The 27,117-nt window shown below is 38.4% G+C and overlaps 1 protein-coding gene across 1 annotated transcript in view; it reads left to right on the forward strand.

Moving 5' to 3' along the window:
- TSPAN13 (tetraspanin 13) overlaps positions 1 to 27,117 on the forward strand; it is a 39,738-nt gene that overhangs the window by 5,084 nt on the left and 7,537 nt on the right. The window contains exons 2-5 of the mRNA XM_055420535.2: positions 20,262 to 20,429; positions 21,524 to 21,604; positions 22,388 to 22,501; positions 24,103 to 24,216. Of these exons, the coding sequence (XP_055276510.1) occupies positions 20,262 to 20,429; positions 21,524 to 21,604; positions 22,388 to 22,501; positions 24,103 to 24,216 (477 nt within the window). The remainder of the gene's footprint in view (positions 1 to 20,261; positions 20,430 to 21,523; positions 21,605 to 22,387; positions 22,502 to 24,102; positions 24,217 to 27,117) is intronic.

The following is a 27,117-nucleotide window of genomic DNA, read 5'->3' on the forward strand; positions in this document are numbered from 1 at the left end:
ATGTTTATTTGCATTTTAAGTGTCTCTAAAATTGAAATTGTCTTAAAATAAGTAAAACATAGCAGATAAAATACATATATTTGGACAGTCTATGGAGAGAAGAACTAGATTCAGGAAGAGAACCTAAGTTTGAATTTCAACTTTACAGCTTGCTTGGAATTTAACTTCAGGCAAATGTCTCCATGAGTTTTTCATTTATAGACTAGTGGATGATATTTTTCATTTTCCCCTCAAGGTGTTTTTAGGAAAAAGGAGAGGATGTGGATAAATGCTTTGGATACACTATAGGAAAAGAAAAAGTTGTTAAAGCTTCATGTAAAAAGTTGAATTATTTTAAATTTCAGAATTACAAATCTATATGTTATAATGAAAAGGTTTTCAAGCTTTTGGGGTTTCTAACACTTACAGTTCAGTTCAGTTGCTCAGTTGTGTCCGACTCTTTGGGACCCCATGAATCCCAGCATGCCAGGCCTCCCTGTCCATCACCAACTCCCAGAGTTCACTCATACTCACGTCCATCGAGTCGGTGATGCCATCCAGCCATCTCATTCTCTGTCGTCCCCTTCTCCTCCTGCCCCCAATCCCTCCCAGCATCAGAGTCTTTTCTAGTGAGTAAACTCTTCACATGAGGTGGCCAAAGTATTGGAGTTTCAGCTTCAAAATCAGTCCTTCCAATGAACACCCAGGATTGATCTCCTTTAGGATGGACTGGTTGGATCTCCTTACAGTCTAAGGGACTCTCAAGAATCTTCTCCAGCACCACAGTTCAAAAGCATCAATTCTTCGGCGATCAGCTTTCTTCACAGTCCAACTCTCACATCCAAACATGACCACTGGAAAAACCATAGCCTTGACTAGATGGACCTTTGTTGGCAAAGCAATGTCTCTGCTTTTTAATATGCTATCTAGGTTGGTCATAACTTTCCTTCCAAGGAGTTCAGTTCAGTTCAGTCGCGTCTGACTCTGCGACCCCATGAGTCACAGCATGCCAGGCCTCCCTGTCCATCACCAACTCCCGGAGTTCACTCACTCATGTCCATCGAGTCGGTGATGCCATCCAGCCATCTCATTCTCTGTCATCCCCTTCTCCTCCCGCCTCCAACCTTTCCTAGCATCAGAGTCTTTTCCAGTGAGTCAACTCGTCGCATGAGGTGGCCAAAGTATTGGAGTTTCAGCTTTAGCATCAGTCCTTCCAATGAACACCCAGGATTGATCTCCTTTAGAATGGACTGGTTGGATCTCCTTGCAGTCCAAGGGACTCTCAAGAGTCTTCTCCAGCACCACAATTCCAAGGAGTAAGCGTCTTTTAATTCCATGGCTGCAATCAGCATCTGCAGTGATTTTCGAGCCCCCAAAAATAAAGTCTGACACTGTTTCCACTGTTTCCCCATCTATTTGCCATGAAGTGATGGGACCAGATGCCATGATCTTAGTTTTCTGAATGTTGAGCTCTAACACTTACAAGCTGATATTAGCTCAAGCAGAACCTATAGAGACAAGAGTTCCTACCCTCAAAATAGTAATACTAATCCTTCAGTTGTAAGAAAAAAAATGGCTGAGGTATGGTGAATATAAACATGGAATAACTTACCTGTATATTATTTTGAGTCCTATTCTGATCGGTGGAGGGCTGGAAAAGTATAATTTTTTTTCAGTCTGTGCTCTAAAATAAATGAAGAAAGACTAGTACTTCATCCAAAGAAAAAAATCTACTTACTGTAATTGCCTTCAAATTACTGTATTTGCTATTTTTCAAAATTCTCATTATTTTTCAAATTATTCTTATTTAATATTTTAACATGTAGTTAGGTTCATGTTACTTCCTGGCACTTGTTCAAACTACTGAGTGAATTTAAAATATGTAAGTGGTTGCTGAATATTTACTTGGATTTTGAATTTAAAATGATTCACTGTTTACAGAACCTGGAATTTTCACATGATGCTGTTGAGTTGGCATTTATAATTAGCCTTTGTGCCAAATATGTCTGTGAAATTTCCCAACTTTTGTTTTTAAAATAGAGTGACCAAAAGGTGCCATTTATGTCCTTTCTCACTTGAAATGAGGTTATTTTCTTTCACCAAGTTTAACAAGGTAATTAAGAGGCTTTTACAAAGAAAGAAAATTTATGTGGGGATTGGTTGTATTTCAGCCTACTTTTGAAAAGTGAGTTTTGAACATCTCAGTGGTTTAATTTTCATACAGTTTTAGGTGGTTTAAAAGTGGGCCATCATCACCTCAAACACATTTGAATTACTGGTGAAGACAGGCTAGGGTTGGTTAGTTTGCCTTCCTTCATGTCCTATTTCATCTGAATTGATTCTCCATATTTTCTTGTCACTGAACAATGAATAACCCAAACCTATTTGTAATAAAGGATGAAAACTGTTAGAGAATAAACCCAAATCCCTTAGCGTGTTGTTCAGCATCTTTCACCCTGTGGGTTTCTTCATGTGCTTCGGCCACAGAGATTTTCCAGACGTTTTGTTCTTTGTTGCGTGTGCTTGCTGATCCTCTGCTCTTGACCTAGCATACCTTGCTCTGTCTTTGTAAAGTTACCCAAAGCCTCCTGTTTCTTTAGTCTGAAGGAACTGTTTCCTTAAATTTTCACTTGGGAGTTGTAACACTTGAGTGCTACCCCAGACTAATTCAGTCAGGATTCAGAGCGAGGGAGGAGGCATGTCATTTTTTTGGTTAGGAAACCCTGTTTTAAAGCTTTCTAGCTAATTCTAAATTACAGTGAGGGCTGAGAGTTAGTGTTGTAAGATTTTATTTTACTTTGTCCTTTCTGTTGAACCACACTAATACTCAGTACTGTAGATATGTGTTTGTGTTTGTTTTTTTCCCGCTTGTAGTGGGCGGAGATCATAGTGTTCTCTATATTGCATCCTTCAGTTCCTGACATTGTTTTCTTTTAACAGAGAGCTTCTACTCTAAATAACTTCTTAAATTGAATTTGCAGAACCGGCTGCTCCCTTTTCACCAGAGATAAAACATACCAAATGAAAACTTGCATAAACATGGCAATTTAATCAAAATCAAATCTAGAAGACAAGTAAATATTTTAAGACATGAAAATTAGTATTGGGTTAAAAATAATAAATATGAATTACTTTTATCAGTCTACTGTAGAATCTGTTTCTTGAAGTACTATTTTCTTCTTCTCCCATTGTTGGCCAAAATCTGTTTGTCTGAAGTTTTTCCTGTCACCTTTCCCCTGATCAAATCAACTTCCTGTAAAATTATGTTATAGTTGTCCAGGGCTCATTATATTATTAATCTAATACAGTATATTATTAATCTAGTATAAATGTATTATTAGATAAAACCAAATAATTTTTCTTTTATTTATTCCAATAATATTAATTGAGCATTGGCAACAGTGAGCAAAACAAACCAAAATGTCCTGCCTTCATGGATGTTACATTTGAAGGGGAAGATAGATGATAAGCAAAGAAGTAAATGTTATACATCATCAAAGTCAAAGTGTTAGTTGCTCAGTCATGTCTGACTCTTTGTGAACCTATGGGCTGTAGCTCACCAGGCTCCTCTGTCCATGGGATTCTCTAGGCAAGAATACTGGAGTGGGTTGCCATGCCCTCCTCCAGGGGATCTTCCTGACCCAGGGATCGAACCCTCATCTCTTATATAAAGTCTCCTGCATTGGCAGTGGGTTCTTTACCACTAATGCCACCTGGGAAAAGAAGGTAAAAACAAAACAAGTGGAGAAAAATAGAGTAAGAAGGCTGAAGCATGGATTGAGGGGGAGTGTGGTGGGTAGGGGAGGATGAAGGCATATTTTTATATATGGTGGTCAGAATTAGCCTTCTCTGGAAGACACCAGTGGAACAGAAACTTGAAGGAGACAAACAGACATCTGAAATAAGTTGGTTGAAGGAATGACTTTGATCCTGAAGGAATATTTCTCGTGTGTGCAGGGGACAGAGAAGAGTCTGCTAGGGCTGGGGCAGAGCAAGCAAGGGTGGGTAGGGTGGTTAAAGTTGAGTCAGAGAGTTTCTGGACCCAGATTGAAGGATCTGAGCTTTTATACCAAGGGAAATGGGGAGCCATTGGTGGCTTCAGGCCTGGTTTTCATTTAAAAGTTTGGCTCCTGAATCGAGAACAGATTATAGATGACAAATGTGGAAACCATGAGATCACATGTGAGGCTATTGCAGTAATTTAAGCAAAGATGACGGAGGTTTGGACCAATAAGATAGCGATGGAAGTAAGAGAGAGAGATTTTGAAGGTGGTGCTTCACACATTGGAGAAGGAAATGGCAACCCACTCCAGTATTCTTGCCTGGAGAATCCCAGGGACGGCGGAGCCTGGTCGGCTGTTGTCTATGGGGTCACACAGAGTCGGACACGACTGAAGCGACTTAGCAGCAGCAGCAGCCAATGTAATATCCTGATGGATGAGCTTGCGGTGTGAGAGAGGCAAGTCAAGCAACTGGCTGGCTGAATCTGCTATTAACAGGAATGGGGAGACTGTGGATGGACAGGCTGTGGAAGGCAAGTAAGGGGTTCAGTATTGGATGTGATGCCAATCAGATACCCAGGTACAGATGTCAGATAGCAGGTAGACTAATAATGATCGAGTTCAGGGGAGAGGAATAGCTGGAGGTTTATACTCGGCAAGTCATCATTGTAAAGAGTAGTATTTAGCATTGCTTCTGGATGAAATCAACCAGTTAGGGAGGCTACCTCGGTAGAGAAGAATAGTGATCCATGAATTGATCCAAGGACTCTGTTACAGTAACAGTTTTGGGAGATAAGCAGCCAGTAAAGGAGCCTGAGAAGGAATGGTTGGTCAGGTAGGAGGAAAACCTGGTAGAGGCAGGTATCTTAGACGCCAAGTGCACGTTGTTTTAAAGAGGCAGAGTTGAGCATCTGTGTCAGATGCTGCTCAGACATGATTCTTAAGTTGATCAATGAAGAAGTCATTGAAAAAAGCAATTACCCTTTTATTTTGTCATGTTAGACTGTATGCCCCTCAACAATAAGGACCGTGTCCCAATCATTTCTGCCTTCCTGAATGCACAGCACCACCTTGGCATATGGTTGGCATCTAGTATATTGAATGGAGGAGTCAGTGCAGGGCTGTCTTGCCCATAACTCTGCTTCTTGTCTCCCAGAACTGTTCTGAAGAAGGAGGATGTAGGTTGTGGTGGAAACTTTGTTGGTGGCTGTGAGAGCTAGTTTGAACTAGTTATCCTTGGAAGATGGCAAGTCAGGATCCCTTACTTTTGAATCTCTTTTTATAATTTCTCCCCAGCAGATAACACATATGCTCTCTGTTTTGTGCCTTGTAAGTGTAAAGCAGTCTGCTTGGAACCAAGGAGAACATAGAGAAGAAAAATGTGACAAAGAGCCTTCGTTGTGTCATTTGAGGAATGAAAATGAAACGAAGAATTGAGGTCTTGGCTTCAGCACTAAGTGTCTGGATATTGCAAAATACTTAATATTTAGCTAAGCATTTTGCAATACCCAGAGTTTTTATAGAATTTTCAAATCTGCGTCCAGATGTTTGGCATCAGGGAAATACATGCTCAGTCATCACAAAATTGTTCTTCAGTTGGCCACATTAGGCAGAAGTTCAGAGGGAGAGTTCAGTGTCAAGTGTAATTCCTCATCTGACTGTTGGAGCGTGGAGAGGGAGGGTTTGGGGCCTTAGTTTCCATGTGTCTGTGGATGCCACGTTACATTTTGGTGGTATAGTCCCTTTAAATCTTATTACCACTTTAAGTTTCTTACCCTCCACTATCATCACGACCCCTCTCTTGCTCTAGTGCTGACAGAACATTTTTGAATAATTTAACTACGAGTTGCATCCAGTTTTTTTCAAAGGTCCTAGATTCCTCTTTCATCCTCAGAGCAATTCACTTACCCTGATAGAATTTGGATGCTCAAAAAAATGTAGGGGGTCCAGAAATGATTCAGGTCTCTCTTTGCATCTTGTTTCTACAATGTGGTGGATATTTGATGAAAGAATGAAGCTCTTTTATAGATTATATAGAGATAGAATAATCTGGAAGATCATTAAGCTGGATTTCTTCCTCCCAACTGTTGATTAGATTTGGCAATAAGCATCTCTAATGCATAATAAGCGAGATCATGCGCTGTTTACGACAGCAGGGTATGTTGAGTACCTCTTCTGTACCAGGCGCTTAGCCAGGTGCTAGGAGTATCAGGTTACTATGTACTATGCCTCTGTGGCACTCAAAGTGGAGAGGACTCATTAGAAGAATGCAAAGTATGGCTGGAGGTGGGAAGTAGTGGCTAATGAATTACCTCTAGACATCCAGACCCTTCACAGCCTTGTATTTGTTAGTCTGGGTGTGTGTGCTCAGTTGCTTCAGTCCTGTCTGACTCTTGGTGACCCCATGGACTGTAGCCCGCCAGGCTTCTCTGTCCGTGGGATTCTCCAGTCTAGAATACTGGAGTGGGTTGCCATGTCTGACTCCAGGGGTTCTTCTCAACCCAAGAATTGAACCCTCATCTCCGGTGTCTCCTGCATCGCAGGCAGATTCTCTATCTCTGAGCCCCTGAGGAAGCCCCCAGTTAACCTGGGATTTGGACTTTATTTTGAGATTAGAAACAAAAAATAGTTAGCATGGGAATGACCTGATCTTATTGGCTTTAAAGACCACCATATTAGGAGTAGAGTCCGGAGGCAGATAACAGAAACCCAGCTACTCTGCTTCATATAATAATTAAGCTTTATTGTCTTCGTGTAGCAAGGTATCTAGAAGTAGGTCGTCTAGAGCCAGTGCACAGTGTAAGCATGTTATCAACGTCCCAGTCTTCAACTGTCATCCTGCCCTACCATCCTTGTGTGACTTTCTTCCTTGGCACCCAATTATATTTGCAACTTTTGGTATAAGGTTTTGTTGCATGCTGGAAAAAGGATGATGCTGTAAAATGCTTTTCCTTATAAAGCTGTGTGTGTGAGAGAGAACAGTTCTATTGAGGTATTAATGGAATACAATAAACTGCATGTATTTAAAGTATAAATGAGATAAAGTTGTGACACACACGTGACCTGTCAGCCCTTCATCCCATTCAAGACTTTGCACATAACCCCCCAGATTTCCTTATCCTCCTTTGTAATCCCTTTTTTCTGTCGCATAACCTTTGGTCCCAATTTACAGGCAACCACTGACCTGCTCAGCAGTAAAGCTGAGGCTGGAGTTCAGGCCTGGGGAGGGTGTGAGCAGGAGGAAGATAGCCTAGGACATTTCTCTGGCTCACTGATTCCCTTCTTGTTTGGTCCCAAGAGGAACCAGTTTCAGAGAGGTCTTTTAGGCTTAAAGGGAGTACTCATATTTTTTTAAAAGCCCGTTGACAAAGTGAAGGATTTAGAGTTAGTTTAGGTTGGGAAGGTGGTCACAGTAGGGAAGGTAGATAGTCACTGTAAGTTTGCAAGTATTAAAAAGTTATGATAAACACTTGCAAGATGACGCTTGTATTAGGCTGAATTCTCTGTAAGTTATAAATGAACTTAATGTGTTTGCAAGATAGCACAAACTCCTAAAAGGATATAATTGGGAGATTCAGTGATTATATCATCAAGTATGGGTGGATCAAAGGGCTCAGAAAAGGTCAGAACTCTTGCTCCTTCTGTCCACTTCTCAGCCCAGCTTGCCTCTGGATAGGTTCTTTTTGAGGCCAGAACTTTCCATGTACAAGACAAGCCATTGGCAGAATCAATTTTAATTGTCCTTATTTTGCTCTTTCAATATCCCTGTATCATCATTTGGGACATACTAGTTAACCATGTTGGTTTATGGGCCCAATCCATGGACCAACTACTGTGAGCAGGAGGATGAGTTACTATGACTGCTACTAGCATTGGCTGGAGAGGGCCAGTGAGACGCCAGGATTAAGAGTTTTATAAGAAATATATGTGCTGGTTGTAAAAACCCCATATGTCCCCTACAGAGATCCTTTGTCCTCTGAGCAGGAATTTGCCTGAATCTTCTTAATTCTAAAATGTTCTAGCAACTTCTTCATCATTTGAAAGGCTTAGTGTAGAAGGAAATGGCGACCCACTCCAGTGTTCTTGCCTGGAGAATCCCATGGACAGAGGAGCCTAGTGGGCCACGGTCCATGGTATTGCAAGGAGTCAGACACGGCTGAGCTGCTAACAGTTTCAGTTTCAGTGGTTTAATGCCTCAAGACCTACTTAAACTAGATTATAAAGAACATTATGCATGACATTTCTACTGGAGTGGCGTTGTATGTTATTGATCCAAAAAAGTGCATAAATGCATGTTTATTAGTTTTAAGCAATTTTACTTGCTAGAATGATCTCAGAGATAAGGACTCTATACTGGGTAGAATTTTTTGCTCCCCTACTCCGGGCAATGCACTGTGAACTTGTATATGAATGTCAGCATATGTGACAAATTCTACAGGTTGGGTAAACGAAAAATAAGCACAAAATTAGTAAGCCGGGATTTGGTAGTTAACTAATAGCAAAGCTGTATGAGTGAGGACCTTACTACTGGTTTATAACTGTGCAACCAGGTCTGCTAGGGAGTAAGTTAAGGACATGCTAATCAAACCCATATCAATCTGGCTGTGAAGCAAGACCTACAATTTCTTATGCATTACAGTTTTGTCTTTGCTGTTATATCTGTGTTAAAAATGACCTATATTGCTATGATGACCTATGATATAGGCACTATCATAGTACCTACTCTGTCTGGTAGGCAGTATGATATAGTCCTACCGGGATAAAAAAAAATGCACCAAACAGGAAGTTTCCCCAGTTCTGCCTCTGTCACCAAGCATGTCGTTTTGCTACTCGGATTATTCACCTGTAAAATGAACAGACTTGCTTAAGGTCACTGGCCAGATAACTTTGTGCCACTGACACCCTCCTTCATCAGAATCTGTCCATGTATGCACTGGAACTTTTGCCACGACCTCCTTTTTTAAGCACTTGCTTCAGAAAGCAATGCCAGTTGTAGACACTTTTATAATCTTGCCTTGGTGTGGCCTTTCATTTTAGCTTTTGTACTCTCTTAAAAGCTTTCCTTGTGTATTCACTTTTCTTTGTTTTAAGGAGAAAACAGGAAAGGTTGGCGCTTCCTGCTCATAAAAAACATCAGTATCAACAAGTTAACAGATGCGTAATTTGTTTTTATCAGCCTTCTGTCTCCCAAAGGAAGGAAACTATTTGTCATAGGTCTAAATTTACTTTCTATTACAATTGATCTCATAAGGAAACTGTTGTTATTATTAAACAAAAAATTCTTGCAGTTCCTTTGTCTACCAGGTTCTAGTGACAAATAGACTTTTTAATTATACACTTAGAAGTAGTTTTATGGGAATCAATAATTTTTATATCACTCATTTGTAGACTTTTACATAATCCCATTCTCTTGAAAATTACAAACCAACCATAACATGCAATTACTACAACTCAGAAATAAATTGCTTCCTTATTATCTTTGAAAGGCTCCTTCTTAGTGAAAGTTAAAGAACACACTGGTAATCAAATCTAATTAGAAGCATATCATAACTTTTAAGTGTTGTTTCTAATTTAAATGGTTAATTATGAGGACTTGAGGGATTTTTGCTATAATGTGTTGGAAACTGTAGTCGCACGCACAAGAAAACATTTATGTTCTCAATTTTTTAATTAAAAAAACATATTTTTGGGATTTATCAGAAAATTGAGTCACTTAAATAAGTTTATGTTTGGACAGTTTCACCTTTGTAGTAATAAATGCCAGACTTGTTTTAGGTTGGATAGTTAAATCTAAGTGCTCATCCATGTTACAAATGAGAATGTATATTTGTGTGTGTGTGTGCATGCATGTGCATTTAGGATGTGGGTACCTAAGGGAGATGATAGGTGGTATCAGGTTCCACATATGTGTCTGCCCAAGTGTGATAGACAAGTAAAGATTCAGCAAAGGGCTGCCTGCTGCCTTCACTTCTGTGCCGCCTTCACTTCCAAGGCTTCCTTTTTCCTAAATGGCAGCACATTGTCGGGGAGGATGTGGACAGTACCTGGAGATGCAGAGATGGGAACTGATGTGAAGTATTTGAGACAAATGAGACTATCTTGATGTAAGTAGCTGTGTTTGGGGAATAGTGTGAATGAAGGCTGGATGAGGCAAGTTGGACCAACTTACAGAAGAAGGCAAAGCAGAAGAATTTAGCTTTAGTGTTTCAGTAAGAAGGAGGCTGTTACATCTTCAAGCTACTTTTAATTAGGAAGTGTTTCATATGCACTGAAAATAATATGGGGTACTCTCCTGAGCCCAACAGACTGATTTTACAAAGTTAGTATTTTGCTGTCTCTCTCCTTTTTAAAGTCTTCTCTGAATTTGTTACACTATTGCTTCCACTTTATGTTTTGGGTTTTTGGCTATGAGGCATGTGCGAGCTGATCTCCCTGACCTCCAAGGATCAAACCTGTACTCGCTGCATTGGACCACCAAGGAATTCCCTCTCTCTGAGGCTAAAAGCTATAGTACAGTTAAAGGTCCACTCTCCATTCCCTTTCCCAGCCCTCACCAAAAGTACTTACTACCCTAAAATCTACATGTCATTTCTGTGCACGTTTATGTAAATATATGACCATTTGATCTGTTAATCAACCACAGAGACTATATAGTGTTGTTTTTGTGTTTGAAAATTTTTGTAAATGGTCAGTTTTATCTATATGTATGCAGTTTGTTTCATTTTTATGTTTGAAATTTATAGATTTACTAGAAATAGATTACCACTTGTATTCTACTGTGTGATCACACCAGACTTTGTGAATTCCCTAGTTATGGTGTTTGAGGTTGTTTTAATTTTTTTACTATTTCAAACAAGGCTAGAGCAAAATCCTGATACATATATGTCTGGCTGGGGACAGGGGCATTTTTCTTGGGTATTATCCTAAAAGCAGAATTGCTAGTTTAGTAAGAGACACATATGTGTAACCTTTTTAGGTACCACAAATTTGTTCTGTAAAGTGACTACAATAATTTACACTTTTACCTGAATGTAAGTTCTAGGGTCTCTGCATCATGGTGTCATCAGGCTTAATTTTTGCCCACCTAGTGAATGTGAGATCTGCTATGAAGTTTACTAGTGAGTACCTCATTGTTCTAATTTTTGTTTTCCTGATATATAATGAGATTTAACATCTTTCATTTGTTGATTGGCCTTTTGGATTCTTCTTCAGTGAACTACCTCTTATTATCTTTGACCACTTTTCAATGTGCTTATTGTTTTTTTTTTTAAATTGATTTGTAGGTGTTCTTTAATATATATGTGTGTGCTGGTAATATCTTCTAGTCCTAGGCATATCCTACATTTGTCTGGTGTTTTTCTATCATATAGAATTTACAATTTTAATGTGATTTCTAGTTTGGTAGGTAAGAACAAGGATTCATATCCCAGTTCTGTGTCTTCCTTGCTGTATAACCTTGGGCTACTTTCTTAACATCTCTGTGCACAACTTCCCCCACCTGGAAAAGGGAGGGAGTGGTACTACAAACCTCTGAGTGTTGCTGTGAAGATTGTGTGTGTGTGTATGTTAGTCACTCACTCGTGTCTGACTCTTTGCAACGCCATGGACTATGGCCCACCAGGCTCCTCTGTCCATGGGATTCTCCAGGCAAGAATATTGGAGTGGGTTGCCATTCCCTTCTCTAGGAGATCTTCCCAACTCAGGGATTGAATTCAGGTCTCCTGAATTCCAGGCAGATTCTTTACCATCTGAGGCAACAGGGAAGCCCATTAGTTAGTAAATGTAAAACATTTTTAATACTTCTTATATATAGTAAATGCCATATTTGTATTATATGTGCTTTTGGGCAGTCTTGTTTAAGAATTTGTCTTTAACCACAAAGGCAAAACATTATTTTGTACTTTCCCCCACAAAGTTTAAGTTTTGCTTTTTAGATTTAGACTTCGAAGCTATGGTGTGAGGTAGGGATTCCTACTATTATTTTTCAAAGTGGGAAAGTAATTGTGAAAAAGCTGTTAATTAAAGACTACTATATCCGTATTGATTTAGAACTCCGTATTTCTTCAAGTCTGCATTGTTGTTTGTTTAGTTACTTGATTTTAATTACCAAACTATTATAAATAAATTCTGATAATTGTTTGGATTATTTTTAACTTCTTTAGTCCTTTTAGTTTTGTTTATAAATTTAAATTTACTCATTAAAATAGATCCAAAAACTGTAGAATTAGGCTCAGGTTTTGCAGAGCATGGTAAAAGCAATAACAAACGTAAAATTTGGGACAGTTAAATGTAGCCATTGACAAAGGTTGGTTTGCCACTAGAAGCGTTTCTTATGCACTGTGCTAGTGATACTGTAGCTGGGCTGAGAAAAAATACCGCAGCCACAGGCTTGGTCCTTAATCTTAAAAATCTTCCTAGCTCTTTGATGACATTTATTCTTCCATGTAAATTGATGGATCATGGTATAAATGATCTAAAACCTAGTGAGACTTTGACTAGAAATACATGAAATTTGTAGACTAAATAGGAGGTGAATTGATGCTTTATTATAATGAGTGTTCCCAACTGTGAACATACATCTCTTCATTTAATTTAGGTCTTTTTCATGTTCTTCAATTCATTTCATAGTTTTCTCCATGGACATCTTTTAATACTTCTATTAGATTTGTTTATGTTGTTGTTATTGTTCTTTAGTCACCAAATCATGTCTGACTCTTCGTGACCCTATGAATTGCAACACCCTAGGTTTCCCAGTTTGTTTGTATGTACCTTATGTTTTGGGAACCTATTCTAAATTGCATTGAAAGAAACACATTGAAAGATTTGGAGGTGCATCAGCCTGCTGTTGATTTTGGTGATGGTGATCCTATTTCTAGCAGCTCTTCTGGTTCTTACTAGTTGGAATAGTATTTACAGTCTTTTGGGTTTCCTGTATAGATATTCCCATTAATTTGAAAAACCATAGCTGTTTATCCTTCATCTTGTGCCATGTTCCCTGTTAAACATAGTTATCTAAGACCTCTACCCCAATGCTCAACAGAAGTGGCGATGGCTGGCACCCTTGACTCACTCCTGAATTTTGAAAGAAATGTTTCCCAGGTTTTTCCATTGAGTATGATTTTTACTTTGGTTTTTTGATAGCTGTTCTTTTCAGTTAAGGAAATTTGGAGGAACTTACTCTTGTTCTTTTTCTTAAAAAAAGTTTGTTGGAGGCACGTCAGTTTTTTCTTTTTTAACGAAGTTTTACTTATCCTTCCTATGGTATGTTTCACTTCTTTCTGCTTTCTTTAGATTTGCTCTGTCTGGCTCTTTTTTAAGTCTGCATTTTTAAATAGAGTTTTGTTTTTCCCATATTGTTTTTATTCCTTCTTTTATTTATTTAGATAGTTTAAACGTATGAATTTTAATCTCATTCAGTTGGTCCTATTACCCCGAGTTCTTTGGAGCTCTAATTCTTTGCCTTTTGCTGTATCTCACGTGGTAGATTTTTTTCTTACATGTTTTGTGAGTTTTGATTGAAACAAAGTTTTTATTTTTTCTTTGGGAATGGTGTGAGGACTGAGATTCAAATGTGTCCCTCCTGAGTCATTTTGAATTTGCTTCCTTGACTTTCCTCCTCTAAATGCCATCACTGCCTCTGATCAGCTTTCATGTGAATGGTTGCGCTTGAAGATTCCTGCATTCCTGGATAATGTACATTTAGCCTTTAAACGTGGGCATGGTAGGCTTGGAGTTTCTCTTTCTTGCAGATTTTGAAGAGGTTCAAAAATCTTTACTGTCTTCCAGGGTGGTGGTGTGATTTTGCTGTGACTTTTTATACTGAAAATACAGTGCTTTGGAGGTCTAGACAAACCTGGGTCTTAGGTTTGTCTTAGACACTTCTCATGTCTGCCTGGTTTAAAACCCAAGTCCTTCCCCTTTGGTGATGTTCTGTCTGGGAGTTCCTTTCTACTTTCTCATGGCCCCATTGTGCCAGTTGTATGCTTGCTATTCTGATTTTCAGTTCTCCTTTCCTTTCTGGCCTGTGGGAGTTTCCCATAGTTTCTCAGCAGTCAGCTATATACTTAAATAAAATGTGAAGTCTTTTTTTGATATTTTAAATTGTGTGTAGCAGGAAGGATTCAGTTATGTGGGTAACTCAGTTGCCCATGTTCCCAGAACCCACTGTGGTAGGCTGATACCTCTCTCCCCTTACATCCTCATCTTTAGAACCTGTGACTATGTGACCTTATATAACAAAAGAGGCTTTGAAGATGTGATTAAATTAAGCATATTGAGATGGAGTGATTATTCTAGATTACCTGGCAGAGCCCTATGTAATCACAAAGGTCCGTTTAAGAGGGATGTAGGTGGCTTATACTCAAAGAATGTGATATACTTAGAGAAACAAGTTGCAGTCTGAGAAACTGGAAGATACAGCACAGCTGGCTTTGAAGATGGAAGAAGAGAATATACAGACCAGGGAGTTCAGGTGGCTTCTAGAATCCCTGTCTCTTCAGCTTCTCTGATGCTTGAACTCTCACCTTTGACCTTGTGTTGACTTTTGATGCTGATGTGTATTTTTATGTTTTGTTTCTTTCTTTCTTTTTTCTTTCCTTTTCTTCTTTTGTGCTGCCACATTGGTTTTGCTAGAATGACTGCCGAGGAGGAAATATCTAAACTTGCATTTGAATATAGAAAAATCTTTTTTTTTAGAACTTCATAAGATAGCTACTTGATCTTGTGATTTCCACTCTGTGTCTTCAGAGCAAACCTACTGGCACATACCGTGTGGTGTTTTTATTTTTGTGAACACACAGCCCATTCATTTCTAGGCTTTGTTTCTCTGTGTGCTTAGTTTTAAAGACAACTTTGAAGCAACAGTGAAATAAAAGATGTCACTAAAAAAAAATCTGAAAAAAGGCAAAGAAACGGATTCTTCCTTAGAGATTCTAGAAGGAATGAAGTGTTACTGATACCAGTATTTTAGCTTAGTAAGACCCTTGTTGGACTTCTGACTTTTGTAATTATAAGAGCGCACTTTTGTGGTGTTTTAAGCCACTAAGCTTGTGCTAATTTGTTAAAGCAATAATAGGAAGCTGATATACCCTCTCAAATGTTTTTGAAGGAGAGGTGCCTAGTTTCAGTGATGAAGATAGACTAAAACTATGTTAAAGATACAGCAGAGCGAACTTGGTGAGGAATATTCTTGACAGAGAGGTCCATAGAAGGCTTCTGAGGTGGTGCAGTGGTAAAGAACCCGCCTGCCAATACAGGAGACGTAGGAGACACAGGTTCAATCCCTGGGTTGGAAAGATAACCTGGAGAAGGGAATGGCTACCCACTCCAGTATTCTTGCCCGGAGAATCCCATAGACAGAGGAGCTTGACGGGCTACAGTCCATAGGGTTGCAAAGAGTCAGACATGACTGAGCACACATCTAGGGAAAAATAACCAGAGCAGAGATGCTTGTGAATGTTCTAGATAATGTATTCAGTAACCACATAATGCCTAGTCTGGGAGTTAGAACTTCTTATGGATGTGATAAAGTGCTCTACCCACCCCCCTTTTAGTTGTAGATTTTATTTTTCAAAGGGCAGAAGATTCTCATTGTTAATGAGCTTGTAAATTGGATAGCTGAGAGAGCAGAGAACAGTTTTCTTCTATTGCTAAAATGCTGCTGTTTTAAATAAAGGATTTGGTTTGCTGGGAGGGTCCTGACAGGTATAGCTAAATATTTCACTCCAGCTCTATGGTGGGTATTATGTTAGTGATAAAATATCAGGTAGATTTCTTTAACAGATGTTCCTGACTTGCTTGTTGCCAAATGTGTGAATTGTTTTGTGTGTGCTATGGGGCATGTGGTAACAAATGACCGCAAACATGGTGGCTTTAAAACAAAACATTTATTCTAACAGTTCAAGAGGCCAGATATTTAAAATCAAGTTGTTGACAGGATTGCACTCCCTCTGAAGCTCCAGGGGAGAATCTGTTACTTGCCTTCTTGCTTCTTCTGTTTTCTGGTGGCGGCCAGCATTCCTTGTCTTGTGGGCTCATCACCCTTTGCATTGCTGTCTCCTTTCTGCATCTCTAATCTCCCTCTGCTACTCTCTTATATTTTTTTGGGGGGGTTTAGTTTTTAATTGGAGGAATACTGCTTTGCAATTCTGTGTTGGCTTCTACCATACAAGAGTGTGAATCAGCCACACTGATTATATACATATATATTATACATATATATCTATCTCTTACAAAGACACTTGTTATGATGTTTAGACACCACCTGATAATCCAAGATAAGCTTCTCATTTTTAGACCCTTAACTTAGTGACATCTTTTGCCATACGATATAATATTCATTCTTTTGCTTCATCTGGTAGTATTCAGTTGGGGTCATTTTTTTCAGCCTACTATCTGCTGCCTTACTGTTTCTTTGCAGTCTTTGGCTTATTCTATCTATCTGGATTTTTTTGTTGTTTGTTGATTATTGTTCTGTATTCTGGCCCACCTTGTAAAATATCTCTGACATAGCAATGGCCTGTACCATTGTGATTTTTTTCATTCTCTCCTATGTTGAATTCTAGAATGAAAGTCAGCAAGCTGCAGCCCGTGAATCACATCCATTCCATTGCTTGTTATTGTGCAACCTGCCAAATAAGAATAATTATACATTTTTATTTTATTAAAACAATTTTTTTCTTCTTTCTTTTTATTTTTTAAATTATGAAAGTATGATAACACATTTACAGGAGACTTGGAAAATACAGAACAATGTTACATATAGTTCCATTATATATTACAGTTTAAGTAGATAAAGATTTTTTTAGTTGGAATTTCAATATCAAACTCTCAAAAACTAATAGAATGAATAGACAGAAAAGTAGAAGGATATAGTATACTTGAAAAGCTCTATGACCCAATTCAACATAATTAAGACTTTTCACAAAACAGCAGGATACAGATTCTAAGTTCCCATGGACTCTAACTCAGTGTAAAGCCCCAAAGATCTGTTACTTATTTTTATTTTATATTGTACTATATTTTATTTACAGTGTTGTGTTTGTTTCAGGTGTATAGCAAAGTGATACAGTTCCCGTCTTTTGATGGGGAGCTTGTGGTTTATAATATAAATGGCATTATTTTGAGAGAGGGATAACTTAGGTATGGCATTGGGTTTTTTTTCTTTTTGCAGCTTGAGGCAGTTGTAAAATAACTTAATGTAGCTTTTTGCAACTGTGTATTCTATAGTATTTTTTTCATTTGGTGATATTTTAACTGTTAATGTTTATGGCATTGTGCTTTGTACCATTTATTAAACAAAAGATTTTTAAATTAAAAAAAAAATGTTCCCATAGACTATAAGCCAGGAGACACTGGAACATATCCAGGGACATAAAACAAGGTTCAAAGACTTCATGGCCTACAGGTATTGAACTCACAGAGTCTATTCTCTTATCACTGTGTAATTATGTTAGAAATCAATATCAAAAGATGTTTGAAAATAACCCACATATTTTCAAGTGCTATGTCATTTACCAAGAGAGATCTTTGACTTAGCCCTTGAAAGCCTCAATAAAGTTAAGTTTTTACATTTTTAAATGGTTGAAAAAAATCAAGGGAAGAATATTTTGTTCCACATGAAAATTATATGAATTTTAGTTTCAGTATCTGTAAATGAAGTGTCATTGGAACACAACCCTGCTCTTTCACTTATGTATTATATATTGCTGCTTTTGTGTTATGATTGAATAATTATGGCAGAGCCTGTGTGTTCCACAAAGCCAGATGGCAACTCTCTGGCTCTTTACAGAGTAAGCTTGCCAACCTTTGTTTTTGTAGGGGCATCTTGTCTCTGACTTCCAGTATATAGTGGGCACCAAGCATTTGTTGATGAATATTTAACTTGTGGCAAGAATTTCATTAATATCATTAAGGATTTGGGATGATTCCCAAAAGGATTCTTCAAAACTATGGATTAGAAGAATTTTATGTATCATATTATTCATGATTCCGATCTTTTTGGCCCTAAAACTCAAAGAAATACAGAGTAAATGTCTTGCCCCTGAATTTAATTAAATAAACAGGCATCACACCCAGGACTTGAAGCTGGTGAGTGCTGGTTAATTTTACAGAAAACTTTGCTGTGCTGTGATTGCAAGGTGTTTTTTTCAGACGTCTGTCTAAATGTTGCTCTGAAGTTATTTTTTAGAGGTGATTAACATTTACACTCAGTTGACTTTCAGTAATTGTGGGCCTCATGTACAATATGAAATATGAAAGCATTAAGAACAAGAACTGGGTTTCCTAAAGGAGAAGGGATTTTGTCTCAAAATGGCATCACAGAAATCCTGCCAGAATTTCCAACCTGTCATCCCGCCCTGCACATTGTGGACTTTCTAGCCCCCACAGTTACATAAACCCGTTCCTTGTAATAAATCTCCTCTGTCTCTCTCTCAATACGTATCTTCTTGGTTCTGTTTCTTGGGAGAACCCCGGCCGATCCAGCAGGTCAGTCTGATGTGTTGAGCATGTGGACCATCTTCAGGGTTTCTTCCCACCAGGCAGTGAGGATGCTAAGCGTCGCCCTCTCCCCTCATGGAGGTGAGGCCCCTCCAGCAGCATCGCCCTCTCCTTGCTTGACACCTCCTGCAGGCTTCTGCGTTTCACACCTTGTGAAAGGAAATGTGTTATATTTGCTTACAACAAAGTCAGAAATAAGCTCACTGTGTGATGGGGCCGAGGACTTTTTGTGCATCCAAGGTAGTCTGAAGTTTGAGAAGGCTGCGAATGAGGTGATAAAAGAGTCAGACGCAGATGGATCTGCTGAGGAGCAGCAGCTGAGAAAGTGAGTGAGTGTGAGAAGTTTTTCTCCTCTTCTCCCTCTGAAAACAAAAGCTTCCTGTGTGTACACAGTGGAGACCACCAGTTCCATGTCCCTCCGTAACGGTCCTGTCCTGTTACAGATGGTTGCTTTTGTTCTCAAGTTTTGCTGCTTTATCATAAGTGGGTAAAAATACAAACAGCTGCTGTACTTAGCCATTTTCCTCGTATGTCTACACGTTAAGAATTTTTATGTACCAAGATGTTTAAAATTTGTGTCTGATAAACGACTCCGTGTATAAAAAATTATACGTTTCAGTAAAGAATCATTTGAATGAGCATTGACTTATTTTGTATTTCAAGACAAAGTTTATTAGGTGGTGCTAGAAAGTTTATTTTACATACTTTCTATTTCTCCCAACAAGGTGTTAAAAACTGTCAAGTTGCTCCAGGAAATGGTTAACTCTTGATTGACTTGAAGATACTGTCTCTTTCCTGTTCCACCCCCATCCCCACCCTTCCCACACACCTATTGAAGCTGTGTCTTCTGTCAGTTGATTATAATCTTAATATGACATGCTATTTAAGTGTTATTTTAAAGAAGTAGCTGTAACTTTGAGTGGTCATGTCCTATTGAGGCATGTGTTTACCTCTTACACCCGACTTTGTTTTATAATACAAATTAAGTGGTTGGGATGTAAAATAATATCTTCTTACTAAGAATGCCATGTTTAAGTAATGTATCTAAAATCTCTTAACACTCTTTTCATCCTAAAAGTTTTAGTAGTTTCTGTCTATATTTGAATGCTAATGGAAAAAAATAATGATATCTAAAGCAGTGCATTTCAGCAACAGTTCTGCAAGATATTTTTGACCGTTCCAGGGGTCAAGTTCTGTGATAGGTGTGGGGAATACAGAGAGGTCAAAAGATGGGGTCTCTTAAGTTGCTCACAGATTCAAGTTGGAATCAGAGTGTTAATGTGATGAAGAGAGTAGAACCACATTTGAAGAACGGAGATTGCTCAGAGAATTGAGAAATGAATTTGGTTTGTTGGGGACTTAGGAAGACACCCCAGAGAAGTTCACTTATTCTGGGCTTTGAAGGAAAGATATGTGATTTCCACATGAGGAAACTAGTGTGTCAGACTGAGAGGTATTGGTGTCTAGCAGTTTTAAATATGCTGTTATTTCAAAAGCTTAAGTAGAAATCATTTAGGTTTCGTAAACCAGATGGCCTCTGAGGCTCCACACTATGTAGATGATTGTTTTTTAAAAGTGTGTGTGAGGATTAATACTTGTTACAACAATACTATAATGAGATCACATGTGTATTCTAGTATCGAGTATTAGCAATCATTTGTAAGATATTAAGCAGGTACCTGAAGGATGTCCTTGATGTTAATATATAAGTTGGCACTTTTCCTCTTTCTTTTTTCTGCCCTTCCCCTCCCCCCTCACTGCCCTTTGTGGTGATTTTTGCAGTTGGTTAGCCTGCTTCTGATCGGAATTGCTGCATGGGGCATCGGCTTCGGGCTGATTTCCAGTCTCCGTGTGGTTGGCGTGGTCATCGCTGTTGGCATCTTCTTGTTCCTGATCGCGTTAGTGGGGCTGATTGGAGCTGTGAAACACCATCAGGTGTTGCTTTTTTTTGTATCCTTTTTTACAACTGGGAGTTTTGCCCCATTGGGTTTGTTCTTAACTTGTCGATTACTCTTTTTATAACTCTAACTTAAAATTAAATTATTAATTTAATTATTACTATTATATAATAATTATATAATATACAATAATTATATAATATGTATATTATTATATAATTATTACTTAATTATTATTAATTAAAATTAATTATTTTATCAAAATAAAACCATCAGGGGATGAATTGTCAGACAGCAGCTCCTGGCAAGCATTATGTGTATTTGCTCAACCAACCTTAGGAACATTTCTTAGTTAAGTTACTGTATGTTTACATATGCTGTCTTCTTTTCACATCACGAAGAATGTATTCTGCAAGTTCAGTATCATCCTATGTGTATGTTGCAAATTCAGCATTACATTTAACTGATTCAGTGGCCTCTAGCTCCTTTCCAAATCTTTGATATTAGGTTGAGAATTTCTCAGTGATTTTTTAAGACTCGATATTCAGAAAACTTGCATACATTTATCTATATTTATTTCCTGCTTTTTCTGTGTAACAATTTTTATTTTAATCTAAATGAAATTACAATGGATCAGCTTTTATTTTTAATGTTATTGAAGTATAGTTGATTTAAATGTTGTGTTTAATTTCTGCTGTACAGCACAGTGACTCAGTTATACACATATCATATATATTTTTTTCACATTCTTTTCCATTATGGCTTATCACAGGATATTGAATATAATTCCCTGTACTATACAGTAGGACCTTGTTATTTATCCATTCTTATATATATAACAGCTTGCATCTGCTAATCCCAAACTCCACAGCCATCCCTTTGTACTCCCCTTCCCCTTGGCAGCCACAAGTCTGTTCTGTATGACAGAAAGCATTTAAATAATTATCATAGTTAGTATTTTTTTATGTAATTATACCTACAGTGTTTTATCAAAATAAAAATTACATGTATTCTTTTTGATGTTTCTCTAAGTGCCATTGTTCTATTTTCTAGGTGGCTTTCTTTTAGTGCATTGTGAAGTTGTCAGTACCTCGGTTTTATGTTATTCTAAATATTTCCAGAAATATACTTAACTTTGATTCTCAGTACATGATTATTCTCTTGCTTGTATTTATTGTCCAGTTTTCTGTATCATGTGCTTGTTTAGCCCTGAACCAGGAGCAACAGGTAAGCAAAGATTTGTTTTCTTTCTGCTTTATTATACCACATAGTATGGGAAAAAGAGGGAGGTGGGAGGAATGATTGGAATATAAAATAATTTCTTCCTGTTCAGAATGCCACTTCCCTCTATGTAGCCGAAGTCTCTTGTGCCTGATTGCTTTCATGGGGCTGATTTGAGCCCTACATCAGATGTTGCTATTTTTTGCATCTTTAGAAGTAGAATTTTTCCCTTACAGGGTCGAAAAGTGCTCTTGCTAATGGGTTTTCACCCAGTCTTTCCCTGCCGATATACAATGAAACATGTGCTCCAGAATGTTTGCGGTTTCATTCTGGCAATTATTCTTATCAAGCTTTAATTTGTTTGAAGAATATGGGTCTCAGTTTTGGGGCAATGGAAAATTTGTCTTGCTGCATTCTGGGAACTAAGCCTTTGAACCAAGTGCTTCTTTGAAACTGCATGTGAACATGAATTTTTAATTCTTGAGGTAGAAATGGTGCCTTCTTTTTGTTGCAGATTGAGGTATAACCCTTTGAAAAGTTTCGATGGTCTTATAAAGAGTGTTTTTTTAGGTACACACAGTATTAAGAGTTGCAGGCCCCAGCTTTATACATTTTATGCAGGAGTAACACATTTTATTTATTTATTGATGGCCACACTGTGTGGCATGTGGGATCTTCCCCAACCAGGGATTGAACATGTATCCCCTGCAGTGGAAGGACAGAGTCTTAACCACGGGACCGCCAGGGATGTCCCATATTTTAATGTGTATGTTAAATGCGTTTTTCTAGGCTCAGCTCCTGGAAGTTGGTTGGAACAATACAGCAAGTGCTCGGAATGACATCCAGAGAAATTTAAACTGCTGTGGGTTCCGAAGTTTTAACCCAAATGACACCTGTCTGGCAGTAAGTACAAAGTATAAAATATTTTTGGAGACGTATTGCATACAGATGGGCTTCCCTGGTAGTTCAGCTGGTGAAGAATCTGCCTGCAATGCAGGAGACCCCGGTTCGATTCCAAGGTCAGGAAGATCCCCTGGAGAAGGGATAGACTACCCACTCCAATATTCTTGGGCTTCCCTGATGGCTCAGCTGGTGAAGAGTCTGCCTGCAATGTGGAAGACCTGGGTTCGATCCCTGGGTTGGGAGGATCCCCTGGAGAAGGGAACTGCTACCCACTCCAATATTCTGGCCTGGAGAATTCCATAGACTGTCCATGTGTTTCTCAAAGAGTCGGACATGACTGAGCGACTCTCACAGTAGCACATACAGATAAATAATGGTTGACATGGAAGACATGGACTTTCTGATGCTGAATTGTACTTAAAAAAACTTTTTTATATACCAGTGTTCCATTCTATGTACACTATTGTATTGATTGTCTGTTCTCAAGTATCCATTCCTGAGGGTCCTGAATATCCCAGGGCCCAGACAGACACTAAAGATGATTTGGGTTCTTTGCCTCTAATTCCTTCCCATTCAGCTCCTCCCAGAAAAAGTTGTGAAAGGCAAGTAATAGTAGGTTAGTAAATATCTTTGTTTGGAAGCTTATTGGGGTGGGAGGAAGAGAGTGGTCTGTATTAAATTGGGCTTGTCAACCAGCTATACATCTCCAGGGTGGAGGACACATGGAACCATCCTCCTTCCTCTCTCCCTTCCTCCCCATCACAACTTCATGCCCTTCCTGTCTGAAAGCTAAGCTAGCAATGGACCAATCAGAGCCATCCTGTTGATCATGCCTAACTCCTAACTCCTGACCTTGCAGGTCCAACCCAGTCCTTTATGGGGATAGTGGAGCTTGGAGCTTAGCTCTCCTGGGTAGTTCAGATGTGTTTATGTTTTGGGGAAACTTCTATTACCCGCTTGCTGAGCCCTGAGCTGGATATCCCCTCATTGAGGTCTCCTTTGTGGGATTATTAGTTTTCTATTGCTGTGTATTACATTATCACAATTTTAGTGGTTAAAACAACGTCCATTTATTACCTTACTTTTCCTAAGTCAGGCGTCTGGGCTTGGTTTGACTGGGTCCTGTGCTCAGGATCTCACCGGAATGAAGTGTCAGCCAGGGCTGCAGTCTCCTCTGAGGTTTGGGGTCTCCTCCGAAGCTACAGTGGGCCAAATTCAGCTTCTGGTGGTTGTAGGACTGAAGTTCCATTTTCTTGCTGGTGTCTCCCAGCTCCTGGAAGCTGCGGTCAGGTCTTAACTATACAGCCATCTCACAACACAGCTTCGTTTTATGAAGACAGTGGCTTACCTAATGCCACGTAAACATGGGAGAGAGGACCCATCATATTCACAAATTCTATCCACTCTCCAGGGGTGATTATTCAGGGATGGGAATCTTGGGAGCCAGCTTAGGATTTTGGATACTGCTAAAGAAGAGTGGTCCCCAAATGGATATGATATTCCAGACGCTAATTTTTATGTGGGTGGCTTTTTTTTTTTTTAACTTGCTCATTATAAATGCACTTTGCAATACAAATTCTTTTTTTTTTTAATTGATACAGAGCTGTGTGAAAAGCAGCCGCCCATGCTCACCCTGTGCTCCGATAATAGGAAAATACGCGGGAGAGGTTTTGAGATTTGTCGGTGGCATTGGCCTCTTCTTCAGTTTTACAGAGGTATGTCCATATAACTCAGAATCTTCACACCTTTGTCGCAGGGACAAACAGGGATTTCTGTTTTCTAGGGCACGAGGGCATGGCATTTCGCCTTAGCATGGCACTGAACTTTTGGAACATATTGATGGATATTTTCACTGAGAACTAATATTGCAATAGGAGGACCCCTGTCTTGAAATCAGAACATAGAGCTTCCTTTGTAAGGAAATGCTTGATCATTAAATTATGTAAAATAAATAGATGAAATGAAGAGACTAGATTGAGTCATCTCTAGGGTCTCTTCTATTTCTAGAGTTGTATGATAAATTATAATTTTAAATATAATTTTGGCATAGGTAGCACATTCACATTGTTTAATATATCTGTTAATGTGTGGTATACACACATACATTTACATAAAGGTTTACTTTGGAAATTACCTTCCAACTCCATCCCTCACTTCCCTTTGTTCCTAGCATTTTAAAATCTGTAAGTAACCACTGTTATTAATTTCTTATCTATATAATATTTATATTATGTTAGTATATTATTGTATTGACATACATCTAAGCAAAACCACATACATGTTATTTTGGTAATTTTTGAGGAATGGAGAATTCCTTATTACCTTTGTTGAATGCTTGAAAACCATGGACATTTTTGATGCATCTGAATTGTCAATATGTATTAAAATTAAATTTTTTCTTTAATTCATAAATTCTGCCTGCAGTGCTTTATTTCATGGAGATGTTCATATAACTCTGTAAAATGAATACACAAGAATGCTTATTTGTAACAGTGGACCTTTGGGCCAGCTTGTTTTCCAATTAGAAGCTGGTTAAGTTTGAGTTTACTAGATAAGAGCCAATAGTTAAAAAATGCACTGTGTGGTTAGAAACCTTCTTACCCTGCTTACTATTTGACCTTGGGCAAGTTACTGTCTCTTTCTGTGCTTCTGTTTCTTCATCTTTGCAAACAGGCATAATAATGGAAAGCCCCTATTTCGTAGAGTTGTTGTGATACTTAAAGGAGCTAGTATATATATTAATAAAGCCTGCAGTATTTAGAATAATGCCTGATATATGGCAGGTGCTGTGTGTTTAGCTGCTGGTTTGTAGACATGAGTAAATTTTACATATTATGCCCGCTTAAAAAAAGATGATGGGACCCCTATGATTGTTGTGTTAATTGCTCATGTTACTCCCCTATTTTAGACATAGAATAGCATGTATAGAGTATTGCTGTTAGGTAAGATTGTGCACATAACTATAGAAATGTATGGTAAGCTATTGTAAGAATAAGCATTTATCTTTAAAAGAAAATCAGAAAAATATTACATGTTTTGTATGTTTGAAGTTCACTCTGTCATTTAATTTCTTGGATATTTAGTTTCCCCTTCAGTATGTCCCTATAATAAGTAATTACATGGTTAACTTCCTTGTATGTAATTTTTTATCTATATTCTCTGGCTTTTTTCTTTGCGTACACCTCCAAAAGTATGTGGGCATTTTAAAAGAGTTTGATAAATATTGCCAAATGGCCATTTGGGGGAGATTTCTACCAGCTTTTGATTTAAGCACTGATTCTTGATATTTGTATCTTAAAAGATACTTGCCAGTTTAATAGGTATAGATAGTATTACAATTCTGTTTGCTCTTTTGGAAATGTGACCAGTGAGTTTGAAAATAAGTTCATGTGTTTTTGGACCACTGGGATTTCTTCTTTTGTCAGTTGCCCGCCTAAAGTCTGTCTTGGTCAAAGCCCTTTGGGTCCCCTGTGGCTCAGTCTATGCCAAAAAGGGGAAATTTTTTTGTAGGATGAGGAGAGTGGGCCACAGGGCCCAGAAAGTGTCTAGAAAGAAGGGCCCAGGACTGGGGCTCACCAGCCACACAGACGGTTGTCTGTTCTGCTTTCTCTCTTCCCTTCTCTCCCATCCCCTCTTCCTCTTGTCTGTCACTCTGCTTGCCTTCTTGTTCTGCTTGCAATTTCTTGGGCACTGACTTTACTTTTTTTATGACTTTTAAATCAAATTTATAGATGTAACGTTTACGTAGTTAGATTTATTGCTTTTACCTACGTGGTTTACGCAGTTGATTTGTATGTTTAGAAAGGCCTTTCTCATTTTGATTATATATGTTAAAAATGATTAAAGCAGACAGTATAGGTGATATGAACAAACTTTAATGCTTTGTGGACAGTCTCCTTTTGGAGAATAAGGCAGAAGGCAAGGATCATTTATAGGATAAAGAATAAGGAAGAGAATAATAGAAAATATCTGCTTAGCTGGGCCACAGAATCAGTCTTGTTTGGGAGGAGGTCTAGAGTTGGCTTGGCCTTTGAGGATTGGCTGGCCATAAATACTGCACTTCCAGAGAAGTGGAGCATTTACAGGGACACAGAAGTTACCCAAGTATTTTTACTCATTGATATGGCACCCTGGATAATATTATAGCAGCTTCATCTTGGGCCTAGAAGTTTATTTCTCTCTGTACAACTAAATATAAAAATACATACATATATTTCAGGTTTATTGAGGTATAATTGACAAAACTGTAAGGTATTTAAAGTGTGCATCATGATGATTTGACGTATGTGTACAGGTGGAAGGTCTTCCCTGTAGCTCAGACGGTAAAAGAATCTGCCTGCAATGCAGGAGACCCAGGTTTGATCCCTGGGACAGGGGAACCTGGCAGCTACAATCCGTGGAATCACAAAGAGTCGGACACAACTGAGCAGCTTAACGCTACTACATTATACATGGGAAAAGATTCCCCCATCAATTTAATTAACATACCCATTACCTTCCATATTTACCTATTTTTTTTGGTGAGAATGTTTAAATTCTACTTTATCAGCAAATTTCAGTTGTACAATATGGTGTTATCAACTACAGTCACCATGTTACACATTAGATCTCATTTT

This window comes from Moschus berezovskii, chromosome 3 (genome assembly GCF_049115385.1).
Source record: "Moschus berezovskii isolate FMDL1 chromosome 3, NW_MosBer_1.0, whole genome shotgun sequence".
NCBI lineage: Eukaryota > Metazoa > Chordata > Mammalia > Artiodactyla > Moschidae > Moschus > Moschus berezovskii.